We start from the raw sequence: 13,411 nt of genomic DNA, 5'->3' as shown, positions 1-13,411 counted from the left end.
CCGAATTGAGTTCAAAATCGCCAAGAAAACCTTTTCACAAACCGTCAACGATTTTTTTTCTCCAATATTAGCACAAACGTTTTCTGGAAACTTGGAGCAGTAAATAATTCCAAATCCAGCGCAGAATTTCCAAAAGTCATTTCTGAACGCAATGAAATTATCTCAAATTTTGCTCAAATTTAAAAATCAGACGATAATTCTGTTCAAATCCTTATTTTGATGATAAAAAAAGCAGTAAACCGGAAACACTTTTGAAGGCCAGGAGAAACTAAAAAAAAACATTGGATTTAGAGTCATTCGAATTTTTTTCTGAAAGCCTGTAAATCACGACAAAAAATGATCAAAACTTTAACTCGAAGTCACTGGAAAACACAACAAAATGGTCTGAAAATGCCTCGAATGTTCTAAAACGACCAATGAGCTCAAAGTTACAAAAAAACTGCTTCTGGACAAAAATAAGTCCTCGAAAATGTTTCAAAATGATTTTCTAAAAGCCAAACTGATTGAAAATAGAACGTTTCCAATTTGAATCCGAAATCAGCAAAAAATGCTTTTCGTAAAAATCTGATCACAGAAGCGTTAAAAATGAAGAATTTCTGGAAGAATTCCAAAAGTCCTAACAACAACAATATCGCACGCTAGCCCGGGTGGCTAATGCGGCCTCGATCAACTAGATTAGTTGAGAGGATGCCTTATCGATATTGTAATCCACACATTTTGCATGTAGGTTAAGTACAACGATACGTGCCCCAGTGCTGAGTCGAGAAAATTTCCAGCTCGAAAAGATCCTCGAATTGATCGGGAATCGAACCCGATATGCCGATATCACAACTGTGTGAGAGAGCTAGCTGTACTACATCGCTAACCACACAACCACAAACAGAACAGTAAAGAATCCCAAATTCAGCACTGAAATGATACCAAGTTATGCTCAAAATCGTCATTCTTACGGAAAGAAAAAGTCGTAAACTGCAAAAACTTCTGTAGGCCAGAAGAAACTCCAAAAAAAGGTTCTCGCACTTAGCTTAGATCCGAAAAAAATAATTCTAAGAATTCCTTGAGGCCTGTAGAAATCTTTGAGAGAAAATGGCCAAAAGTTTAACTCAGAATTACTGATAAACACCCCAGAACATCTAAAAACCTTTCAAACACCCTGGAACCACCAGAATTGAGCTTTAAATTACAGGAAACCATTTCTGAAAATAGGAATTAATACCTCAAAAAGCTGGATTGATCAAAAATAAAATGATTCCAATTTGAGTCTAAAATCACTGAAAAATATACCTAGATCAAAAATCTGAAAGCCAAAGAATGATCCCTGATTGTAAAACTCCTCCAATAAGTCTGTAGAGGTCGCAAAAAAATATCCCAAATTTAGTTCAGATGCTTTCACAGGCCAAAAAAGTAATGATTCCAAATTGAGGTTACAGTTACAGATAATGCTTTGAAAGATCACAAAAGGTCGCAAAAATAGTCGCAAACTTAGATTAGAATTGTCGTTGAATGCGTCTCCTGTCTGGAATAGGTCGCAATAAAATATTAAATTAGTTTTAGAGTATACAAAAATGAGTTCTAAAACAGTCACAAAAAAGTGATTCGAAGTCGAGCTCTAAATCGCTCAAAAGCTTGCTCATTTTGCTGCTTCTTATGATGATAAGTTTATCTATCCTCTAGTTTGCCATAACAGTTTGAAGTCGTCGAATAGGCTTCAGAAGGTCCAAAAAGTGTAAGAAAATAAACCAAATTAAATTTTAGAAAACTTTTGAAAATTAAAAATGATAGATTGGAAATGACTGAAAATTTGAGTATGAAAAAAATGAAATCATTGACACTTTCTTTGGGGTTTCAGGTCTGTAAAATCCCAGTGAATTTTGGAATTCTTTTGATTTGTCAGTAAGTTTGTGAAATTTAACCTGACTTCACAATGTATAGGTAGATACAGCTTATTTTTAGTTTAATTCTAAAAAAGTAACTTCAAATGTGACTGAGTTTTATTGGCAACCTTGGAAATAACCTCCAAAGCGTTTGCAATTTATATCCATATAAAGCTTTTGATAAAAGTGGATTGTACTACGTTCACGTTTGCTGTTGGAAAAATAGCACGCTTAGTACAAAGCAAAATATTATAATCTTTTTGCTCACCCGAATCTTGTTAATTTTTTTTCTCGCATAAACGAAGGAAGCTGGTACCGAACCCCGATAGTCGTAAATTCATTCGATATAAAAGTGCAGCCTGAATGCAGCCATCCCCGGCCGAACAGTAACGATTTACATTGAAATTACTGGTGCTGCAGCAATCTTCGCCCAGCTTTTTTTTTTCTCCCCGGCGCGTATGCCAATTTTCCTCGACCACCATAAAGATTAAATTATAGGACTTTTATTTCTCATTTTAAGTTCGCACCTCGTTTCGTATTCAATCTCGGCAGGTTTCTTTCACTGAAAATAAATTTATGACCTTGAATAAATTTGGCTCGTTTTTACATTTCGCAGTCCGCTTCGAAAGTAACGTGAGATGGACTTTCTTTCTCTTCCACGGTGCACGTGGTGCAGTCGTATGCTCCGGGAAGCGATCCGTTGCAGTGGGAGCTGAATTGAGTAGCAGCGGCAAATAAAAAAAAAAAAAGAAACGAAAACTATAAACCACTTTAGTGAATAACAAAATACAAACGGGAATCTCTCCTGCACCCGTCCAGGGGGTGTCTCTTATCGGATTTTTACTTCACCTGTCGGCGGAGCTACGAACGCGGCGGACAGAAAAGCTCAAGTACGGGAAAATGCGATGACAAACTTTTTTCTCCCTCCCTCGCCTTTCAGCAGACTGTTCTTTCGGTGCGCATTGGAGAGAGATCCTTTCAACAGAACCACGGCAGTCACCGTTTGGACTCAGATGCCGTAGTGTTGCCATAGTGCTCCGAGAGCCAGGCAGGAAAAGATTTACTTTTTAGATCGATTTTACTCTATAGTTATGGTACTGGTACGGTATCGACCATTTGGTTTCCGGTCATGAGCCTGAATGCAGCCGGGGTTGAAGGGGCTGCCAGATAAACCGATTGAGCATGGCTTCAGCATCCATCCACCTACCGACCCACTTCACGCTTTACGGGCACGTGATACGGTGCAGACCGGTCAATGAATTGTTCAGAGGTGTCTCGCTATCTGCTCGATTGGAGTGAGGTAACGAAATTGTAACTGAGTGCGTTATGTGCAATTTGTTATGAATTGGATTTTGATATGATGAAATAACATACTCGAAACGTATTTCATTTTTTTATGTTTGTTCTGTGCTATTTTTTGGGGTCAGGAAAATAAAATAAGCACCGAATGAAATCACGATTGGAAAAAACTTTTCAGGAGGACATACTCTTCGCACTGTTTTGAAAGGGTTTCGTCATAATTCAATTATGATGGATTAGATTTTTTCGACCGTCTGGTATAGGGTTGAGATTTAATCTAGCTTGCGTAACTGTTAATAGGATTATCAGCAGTTCCGCTGTACAATGCGGACCAGTTTGGTAATGTGCATAGGCTTTGTTTGAACTCACCTGACACTCGTAGGTACCGTGATCCCTCCGCTGAACGAACTTGATCTGTAGGGTCCACGTGTTGGAGCCGGGCGTGTGCAGAATCGCGAACCGTTCGTCGTTGGTGTACATCTGCGCTCCGGATGACAGGATGTGCCAGTCCCTCCGGCGGATCCACGAAATTTGGCTCTGAAACAAACCGTAGAAAAGGAGGAGCAGAGTTAACCTAGTGAATTTACAGTTAACCTAGTGAATATATATTCTTCAGCATTTGTTTTTAGCAAGTTACAGATTAGCAATTCTACAGATTTTTTTTTCAAGAACTCTATGATGTCTCTTTTTTTGAAATATCGGCTACATAAGAAATTGGAAGAAAACGAAAGTAAGAGTTCCAGGTTTCAACCCGTACCGTCGGGTAATAACTTTCATAATACATGTTTCTGAAATTCTTCGGCACTAACACATAAAAAATACGAACAATTTCTTTTCAAACTGGTTTCTAGTCTAAGTTCACATCAAATAACGAAAGTAAAATTTAATCATGCTTTTAGACTAGACTAATTGGAATAGAGTTAAGGGTTTTATATAAGTTCACAAACTAAACAAAATTCAAACCAATTACACTGAGGTCGTTTCTTACGCGAGGGAAGCGTTACAAATTTGTATGGACCCGCGTATAAAACGACTTTTATGAGTTGCAAATATAACGAAGAAAATCGTCCTAAAATGTTTTTTTTTAATCAATAGTAATATATTTGACACGACACGATACATTGTGTGTTTAACTGACCAGATACACCGTCCTAAAATGTTTGAACCTCGTTTGAATACGATAATGGTCAATCTAGAGACCAAAATGCAATATTTTGAATGTTGAGTGTTTACACCAAAAATTATGATTTATTTTCGAAAACTGATACACTTATGATCACTCGTGGCCTAAAACGAAAAACGTGATTGAAATGAAGTCGATATTTTCTACCGTTTTTGAGTAATGGAATAAAGCAATCCGCTTGAAAAAAAAACCGTGTAAAAAAGGCCTGACTGCATTTGGACCGGACGAAATATCACACCTGTGATTCTATCTAAAGTTTTCAGTACTGATCGCTTCAACTAAAGATATATTCTACTACATAAATTTGGTTTTAACCTGCTATCAAAAACAGCTGAGTGCACACAGATCAAAATTTGTTAATATTGGTAAAACAGCTTTGAAAACTCATTAAAGTTTTTTTCTTGAAGTTATTATAATCATTTAAAGTTATCAAATTAAACAACGAATGTTTTCCTCTATTACTTACATTATTTTAATATTATCATAGTTATAATAGTTAAGCGAATCTGTCGTTGAAACAATAAAAAGGTTTTTTGTAGGAACATCATTACATCCACAATGTCTTCGAATATCAGAAACATTATTCTCTCAGAAATCTTGGTTCACAACGTTAGAGCATAAATACTCTAACTTGATCCTATATTCGATAATTTGATATGTGAAAAAAACTTCATGGTTGTTAAACAATGTGAAAAATACAACACGGTTTTAAAGCTGTGCGGATTTTTAATAATCAAAACCAAATTCTTCCCGAAACTCTTTGTAAAATGACTAAAATTCAATGGTTTAAAGTTAATTCTTGAATCGAATTATATTAAAAACGTATTAATAGTTTGCGAATATCGCTTTAGCACGTGAACGCTATATGGCTAACGGCACTAAAATTCACAGGAACGGTTAAAAAGCTATAGTTATTCAGTATTTCAGTTCAGTCTGAGTATAGCCAATTTTTTTGCTCTTGCCGTACAGTGTAATCTTCGCAAGAGTTAGTCACATACCAGCCTGAAGGTATTTCATATCGGTCATGAGGTCGCATTGATAAAGCTTTTTGTGTTAATAGACATTTAGAAAAATTTGTCTTAAAAGTTTCAGGAAGTGGAACAAAATGTAATTTCACTAGGTCCTAGTTTACAAAACATTTACTGAGGGACTAGGGTCTAGATTACGAAATATTAGCTTTGGAAAAATTGCTAACAATTCTTTAGTGTAAACATAGACAGAAATATCTGAAAAGAGGACAAAGGCATGTGAAAACCCAAAAAAAATGAACTTAACGCAAAATTTCTTTGCAAGACCATTTCGTTTATTGTTTTGTTGTGAGTATCAGATAAATATCAAGAAGTTAACTAGGGCGGCATAAGCGCTCACCTTGACGTTACATAGAGGAAGAGAGAGCAAAGATCAGCGTTAGGTTACGAAAAAAAACCTTCAGCCTTTCTTTCCAGAAAGGCCAACAAAAAGCAATTTTGACGTTGGACTAACGTCTATCTCCAAGCTTGAATTTGTAAATCTAATAATTCATCTAGGGAAAACCAGGCAAAAGTGGTCAGGTTATGAGCGCTTAAATATCAGTCATTTCTTTTCAGAATATCGAGGTTTTGGCATCAGTCGATCAGAAATTTTTTTACGGTTAAATTTATGTAACAAAACAACCTGTTAATTGTGATACACTATTGAAAAATTAGTAAATAACATCGATTGTCTAAATAATATAGAGCAACCAATCATTCTCTCTCTTACTAAGCCGACACTAACGGATACAACCGATCTGATTTTGTAGAAGATTTGTTGTTGTTGTTTTACTTTGCTTGCCATTCCCCATTCTTCTAAACTCCTCCCTCTTTCCAAATAACTGACGAAACCTTGATATAAAAGGTACCATTCGAACATTTCACCTCATCATTTTCATTCCAAAACTTTACCGGTATCATGCGTGCGTTGGCTGGCAAAGCGGCCGGTTCTTCATGAAGCAGCAGAAAGTTGTTGGTGGCAAATTCTGGTCGCTTACAAAAGCGCGTGTGGGTGTTAATCGAAGATTTAGTATTTTCTCGTTTATTCATTAACATTTCGTTAAAAATATTAAAACGCCTAAACGAACACGGTTGAAAAACTCAACTGTACAGCAGCGATTCAAACTTCTTCAGCTTATCTTTATTCATCAAGAAAAAAATAGTTCCGAGGAATGATTAACACTTATTTGCTAGAATTTTTTTCAGATCAAAACAGGTTCTTTTAAGTACCGTAAATTATCGGTAAAGTTTTCTCAGTTAGCATACATTCAATTTTCGTTTTTGCTTCTCGGTGCGCACACAGAGAAAAAAAACACACTTGTCTCTATCGTGGAAAATAACAAAACATTCAAAATACTCTAAATCACAATTAAAGGAGTAGTATGTTTTTCTATCACTCGCCAAAACCTTGATAACAACTACGCAAAAAGCGTGTAATTAAGTTCTTGCTTTTTTGAGTTATTGAAATAAACGTAATTTCTTAAAATACATAAAGTTATATGCGAGACTGGAGCCAACCTAGCATGAGTTTGATCGATTTAACCTCAAACAGTTTCCAGTCTCGGAATTTCCGCATCATTCTGGTCTCCAATTTCAGATAGTCTCGTTAAGTTTGCTTTGTGCTAAGATAGAAATATTTTACCCAATTCGCTAAATTAAATGATTGTCTTAGTAGTGCAGCTACGACGAAAGGTTTTTTGAAGTGAGAGTGCTTCTATAAAAGATCCATTTTTGAGTATATATTATTATTTATAACGGTTTAACGTCTCCGCATTTAGAAATGCACTGTTAGATAAAATTACAGAAAATACCAGAGTTACAATTCCGTCTGTAACGGGGTAATGAAACGATCGTAAGACCCCGCGGTCAGCTGACAGTCCGATGACGGTTCGTTGACAGGGCTAACGGAAGTATAGATAAAGAGAGAGAGAGAGAAAGAGGAATAAGACGTAGAGAGAAGAAGAAGTAAAGTCGAAAGCGAAAAACGATTGATTACACGAATTAAAAAGTGTGAAATATTAAAGTAAATTGTTAGAAGCGGAGTTGACGGTCTAAATAATTAATTCTTTAAAGAGGCTTCATTCGTTGTCATCGGGTTCAAAGGAAAAGTTGATCAAGCCACTGATACTTATTTGCAAGTAATAAAATAGAATAGAGGTTAGATTATACAGCAATTATAAAACGATTGCACTTACAGTTATCTTACAGTTGGAAGGAAATAATACGGTAAAAAGGTGGTTGAAGAATAAGGAAAAACTAAATGTAAGTAAAGGAAATATTAATCAGAAAACAAAATAGTAATTAAAAATTATAGCTTTTAGCGCTCGTCGATAAAACAACACCGTCTCTTCAACACCGTCTACTATTTGTTTTAATGGAATATAAAAATACCTGTCCAACGTCATGCGGTCGTGTCTTGGATACCACCCTCCTACTTTTTTGTGTGTGTCTGTTACAAAAATTAAGCCCGCGTATTTCGGTCGAGCAGACAATGTTTGCAGTTTTTTACGAGAATCTAGGTGTGAATGGAAAAATGATAGTTAGAGATGTATTTCTGAATCTAAGTCGCACTTTCTGTTCTCGGTCACATTGAGCACTCTCGGTCAAAAAACTGCATGCATTGCCCGCTTTTCTAAACTCGTAAACTAGTTTGTAGAATAATCTCAATTTAACGGAGCTCTTTTATCAAACGGGTATCGGTGTGGGTTTCACCACAAACTTGGCGTCTCGACTACTCACAAGCCGTAGATATAGTAAGTTACTATACACACCGTGTGAGAGAAACAGTTACGAAAATAACTCTCACAAGGAAGTGTTTGTGGTTGATCGAGGCGTACTAGGAACGAGACGCAATAACAGAGGGTGATACGATACGATACGATACGGATTAGATAATTCTTTTTATCTCAATTGTTCAATTAGGGTCAGAATTCGTGAAACGGATCACTAAAAATCGCGATGTCTTTTTTTTTCAAATAAGTATTAAAAACTTCAAGAGTTTCACTCGGGAAGTTGATTTTCCAATTTCTATTGAATTCGAATAAATTTACAAGTTGTTATTGTCATTTGAAATTTAGGTCAAAATTGTTTTTAAATAGACATAGCTTTAAAAATATTGCATCGAATTTGATGAAATTTTCACAGCAGATGCATCCTGAGTTGTAGTCTACGAAAATATTTCTTTTGAAGAAAAAAATTTTTTTTTCAATAGTAACTATTTAAAACATTATGTTGAAAATCTATGTTCTTGGGCACTGAAAAATCTGAAAAAATATTTTATTGTATTTTTGACGAAATTTCGAAACTGCCCTGAAAATTTCGCGGTGGTGATATTTTTTGATCAAAAGATATGGGCCTTCAAAGTTGGTGCCGCAACGCATTTTTCAAGCGAGAAATGCTCCTAAACCAAGTTTACTTCAGTTTTCATACCAAAAAGTGCACCATAATGGCTAAAAGTAATAGCACGGGCGATCTTAACCCGCTGATGCGTTCTGTACGGTTGTCCCCTAATTAAATTTTGCATTATTTTTTTAGAAAAATGTGTAGGTAGGCTTGCGAGTTGTAAGGGGCATAAAATATACTGTCTTCATCATTAAGTTGAGTAACAGACTAAGCATATTTTGACTATTTTGCGACTAAAAATCATTTCTATTAAACTAATTTTACAAACCTTACAGAATTTTTGCATATAACTGAAGCTGGGATTGTCAATAGTAGTACTGCTCACTCGCTTCTCGCTTGAAAAATGCGCTTGGCACCAACTTTGAAGGCCCATATCTTTTGATCAAAAGATATCACCACCGCGAAATTTTCAGGACAGTTTCGGAATTTCGTCAAAAATACTTGTGATTTTTTTCAGATTTTTCAGTGCCCCAGAACATAAATTTTCAACATATTGTTTTAAATAGTTACTATTGAAAAATATTTTTTTCTCCAAAAAAATTATTTTCGTAAACTAAAACTTAGGATGCATCTGCTGTGAAAATTTCATCAAATTCGATGCAATATTTTTAAAGCTATGTCTGTTCAAAAACAATTTTGACCTAAATTTCAAATGACAATAACAACTTGCAAACTTACTCAAATTTAATGAAAATTGGAAAATCAACTTCCCGAGTGAAACTCTTGAAGTTTTAAATACTTATTTGACAAAAATAGATATCGCGATTTTTTGTGATCCGTTTCACGAATTCTGACTCATTAGTCAAAATACCATGCCTGAGATATCGGAGATTGCGGTTTCGAGTCCCGTCTGGATGAGGAAATTTTTCTAAGCCTAAGTCGCACGTTCTGTTCTCGTTTATTTATCGCATCCTCGAATGAAAACTGCGTTTCCCGCTTGGTAAATTTTAACAACCTTGGTGTTATATTAAAAATTTAATATTAAATTTAATAGGATCACTATAGAATTTTATTACGATTCGATGGGCTAATTGAGAGTTGCAAACAACAAAAGAAGCCGATCGCTAAACGTGAACAGGAGGTTTCGATTATTAATATCCAAGAGGCAATCTGTACTGATGAAGACTCCGAAGAACAACTTGTTTCCGGTCATCACAAGCGACAAACATGTGGACCCAGTATCCAGGATTCATAACATCTAATAATGTTGTTTTGAACAAGATGAACAACATTCCGAAAAAAGAAATGTAACGAATAACATAACAACTGATCAATCCCAAAAGCAGACCGTTTCGGACAGCAGCGAAGATGAGATGAGCATGGACTCGGAAGCCCCACTTTCGAAGAAGGTAAGGACAGAGGTTGCCTCGCTACCACGAAAGTAAATGATTACTCGCGCCAGCAAACAGCAGCAGTAGTTCTTTTGTATTTTTTGTAGCTGGCACTGTAATACTGAACGGTACTGTGCCGTGTCAAATAAATATATTATAAAAAAAATAACATAAGTTCCATAAGAGGGAATGATGGATTTTTATATTGTTGTGTATTAATGGATGTCACCTAAAATACCACAAAACTCGAAAATACGTTGAGTGGGTTATTATCAGAAAGATCAGTAAAGAAAGTGACAAGCTTTTTCTTTATCTAATACTCTGTAAGATTCTCTGCTGAATATTTTCTTTGCTGGTCACCCCTCCGACATTTGTAGTCAGCCAACTGTAGTTTGTCGTACTTTATCAGCATGATGACATCCGCATGTTGTTATGCTTGGTACACCTCATAGTTCATGCGGCTGCACCACACTCCATTCTCCAGTTTTCCGCCAAGTATTAAACGAAGGATTCTACGCTGGCAGACTCCAAGTGCTCGCCGGTCGACCTGCTAACTCAATCGACCAGTACTCATAGAGCACTACCGGAAGAATTGAAAACTTCGTAACGGGTGACAACTAAAAATTTGGATTTTTTTTTTCTAGCGCTGTCGAAAACGGAATATTAAGAAAAACTGATTTATTTCTTTTGAAGATACGATCATTCTGAACTAACGAAAATTAATGAAGATGTGAGAAAGGCCCGTTACCGGCCATCCAACGGAGCTTTTTTATGATGCCGAAGCAAGAGCGTTGAGACTGCCGAGACTGCCTTCAAGTCCGTTTTTCGAATTTATCTTTTGATTCTACCAATAAACTGTTCACAATTCGTTGATCTCTGGTTACTTTTGCATCGAAAGAACTTATAATCCCAAGGAAATCTTCGATTGCGCGAAACTGAGGTAGATTCGTACGCAATCCGTATTTACGGTACAAATGGAGTCGGATAATCGTTCAGAAATTTCGACTACTTTGTGATAAGGTCGTATGTCTGAACGTAAACAAAACGAGTGAGAGTTATATTCCTTGTACTTCACAAGCACAAATCATCTCTCACTCGTTTTGTTTGCGTTTAGACATACGATCTTATCACAAAGTAGTCGAGAAATGTTTGTGTATTTTACGCAATGTGATGATATTTTATCTGGCCAAAACCCTTATCATTCATCGGTATACCAGAACGAATGTTTGAACAACATTATGATTTCATTTCTTCCAAAATACGAAGAAATGAAATCATAATGTTGTTCAAACATTCGTTCTGGTATACATTTTGATTGATAGCTAAACCACTAGGCTTGATCTATGATTTAGACGAAAAGGAAAAAGTTATTTTCTGTCCACTACTCTGGCCGGTCATCTACTACCTTGCTGGCGGATTATAGTTGAGGTTTGCAGGAAATCATACAAAATAGAAACCGGAAGACTTTCGCTTTCAAAATTGTTTACCGTCAACTTTTTGCGAAAATTGTTGTGCAGTTCATAGCGAACTGTACAATGCGCTTGCGGAATGCTCGTTGTTTCCACGCCATTTTGAACAGAACTAGGCATGCATAAACAATACAAAAAAAAAACTGGAATAAAGAGGAGACAAAGAGCTTTCATACACATACTTTCATTTCTCTCTGAGCCTGATTGTTGTGGAGTAAGAGAGCCTTTCAAAAATTCCAAATTTTTAGTTGTCAACCGTTAGATCACAAATTACGAACAGACACGCATGTTGCGGAACCTCAGCTGGCTCCATAAACCGTGAAACTAAGTTCAAAAATTTGTCGATTACTTCCTTTATACCCCTATTTATCACAATCTCAGTACCAAGATTAGCCGAACTTCCGCGTTTCCTACCAGCCACCACTTGTTTTCTTTTCGTAGTTGATGATGAGTCAAATTCTCGCTACTCCCTTTTAAAAGCACGAATGCACGGTTGATACCAACGATAATGATATAATCCACAAAGCTAAGGAGCATATGAGACTAAGAAATAACGGTACCACTTCTTTGCATGCCAGCTTTTTGTACTACACCCTCCAAAGCAATGTAAAATAATAGATTCGAGAGCCCGTCAGTTTTTTTCAGACCGACCAACATCACGAACGGGGCCGAAATTACGCCCGCTAGCCTAATCCTCAAGGACTTAACTCGTTGCGCCTTACTGAATCACACGCCGTCTTGAAATCTATGAACCGATAATTAGTCTGCAATTTTACTTCTCGGAATTCGTCAAAGAGGAGGATTTGGTCCGTTACTAATCGCCTTTCCTGGGATCCCAACAAAGGCTTCCTGCAGAATCGTTCCTGGGGGAGAATTGTGTTTCATCTCGATAATTACTGCAATCGAATCTGTGGCCTTTTTAATAGACTGCGCAAATGAGTCCATTCATCCAGTCCGTTGGTAGTTTGTATTCGATCCAAAATTTTAATATGAGACGATGGATTGCACGCAACAGCTTCTCACTCCCGGCTTCAAAAAGATCGACTGTAAGGCCATTTTATATACGATTTTATTTGGGGAAATCCACTCTTCCAAAACTAATTCCCCTGAGATGTCCAGTTGACTCGCAAAAATCTATGGATACATGATATTTGTAGGAAAATCTCGGCTAAAACCCGTAAGGTGCTACAATGCTTATAGAAAAAGTTATTTACTGGTTCGATATCTAGAAGAACGACGAACATTTGAATAGTGGCCAGAGGATCGTAGGGCCTTCGTGTTGCTTCAACAGAGGAAGCAGACGTTTCTGTAGGCGTTTCTCCAGCTGGATCTCCCCGTTTACAGTACCCGTAGTAACGAGCGGCGCACACAAATCATGTATTTTTCGGCAAACTTTGAGTTTCTGCTTCCTTGCTTCTTCCTAAAATTAAACTTGTTCTGGGCGGTAGAGAACAGTAGCCCAAGAAGTCCGCCTTGACGTAAGTCATGATAAAATAATGAGGCCTGTCTGTGTGTACAGTTTCCAAGCCAGTGACTGTCCCACCGATTCCCGATCGTCACGATTTGGCGCCTTCACGATTTGGAGCCTTCTGCACTCTGTACGTATGAAATTGCTCCCTCCCCAATCACTCTGGTTCTCTGAACGATGATGACAGATTGGATAAACTTCTGACTAAAGCATTGGTATCTCGCTTAAAACCTCTAACGCACGATTGTGCTGATTACTAATAGAACACCCATTCTGAAAGCGATGTTCAGAGTTTCATAGTAATGTTTAATCGCAGACTCACCGCTGACTGCACGATTTCAAATTGTTTTCCGACGACGGCTCGAACATAGAATG

The 13,411-nt window shown here is 36.9% G+C and overlaps 1 protein-coding gene across 3 annotated transcripts in view; it reads right to left on the bottom strand.

The window, feature by feature from the left end:
- LOC129721647 (zwei Ig domain protein zig-8) overlaps positions 1-13,411 on the bottom strand; it is a 544,433-nt gene that overhangs the window by 173,788 nt on the left and 357,234 nt on the right. For all 3 annotated transcript variants that reach the window (XM_055674441.1, XM_055674440.1, XM_055674442.1), the window contains one exon: positions 3,543-3,710. In XM_055674441.1, the coding sequence (XP_055530416.1) occupies positions 3,543-3,710 (168 nt within the window). The remainder of the gene's footprint in view (positions 1-3,542; positions 3,711-13,411) is intronic.

Source organism: Wyeomyia smithii, chromosome 2 (genome assembly GCF_029784165.1).
Source record: "Wyeomyia smithii strain HCP4-BCI-WySm-NY-G18 chromosome 2, ASM2978416v1, whole genome shotgun sequence".
Taxonomy (NCBI): domain Eukaryota; kingdom Metazoa; phylum Arthropoda; class Insecta; order Diptera; family Culicidae; genus Wyeomyia; species Wyeomyia smithii.
This window is presented reverse-complemented; position numbering and strand designations above follow the sequence as displayed.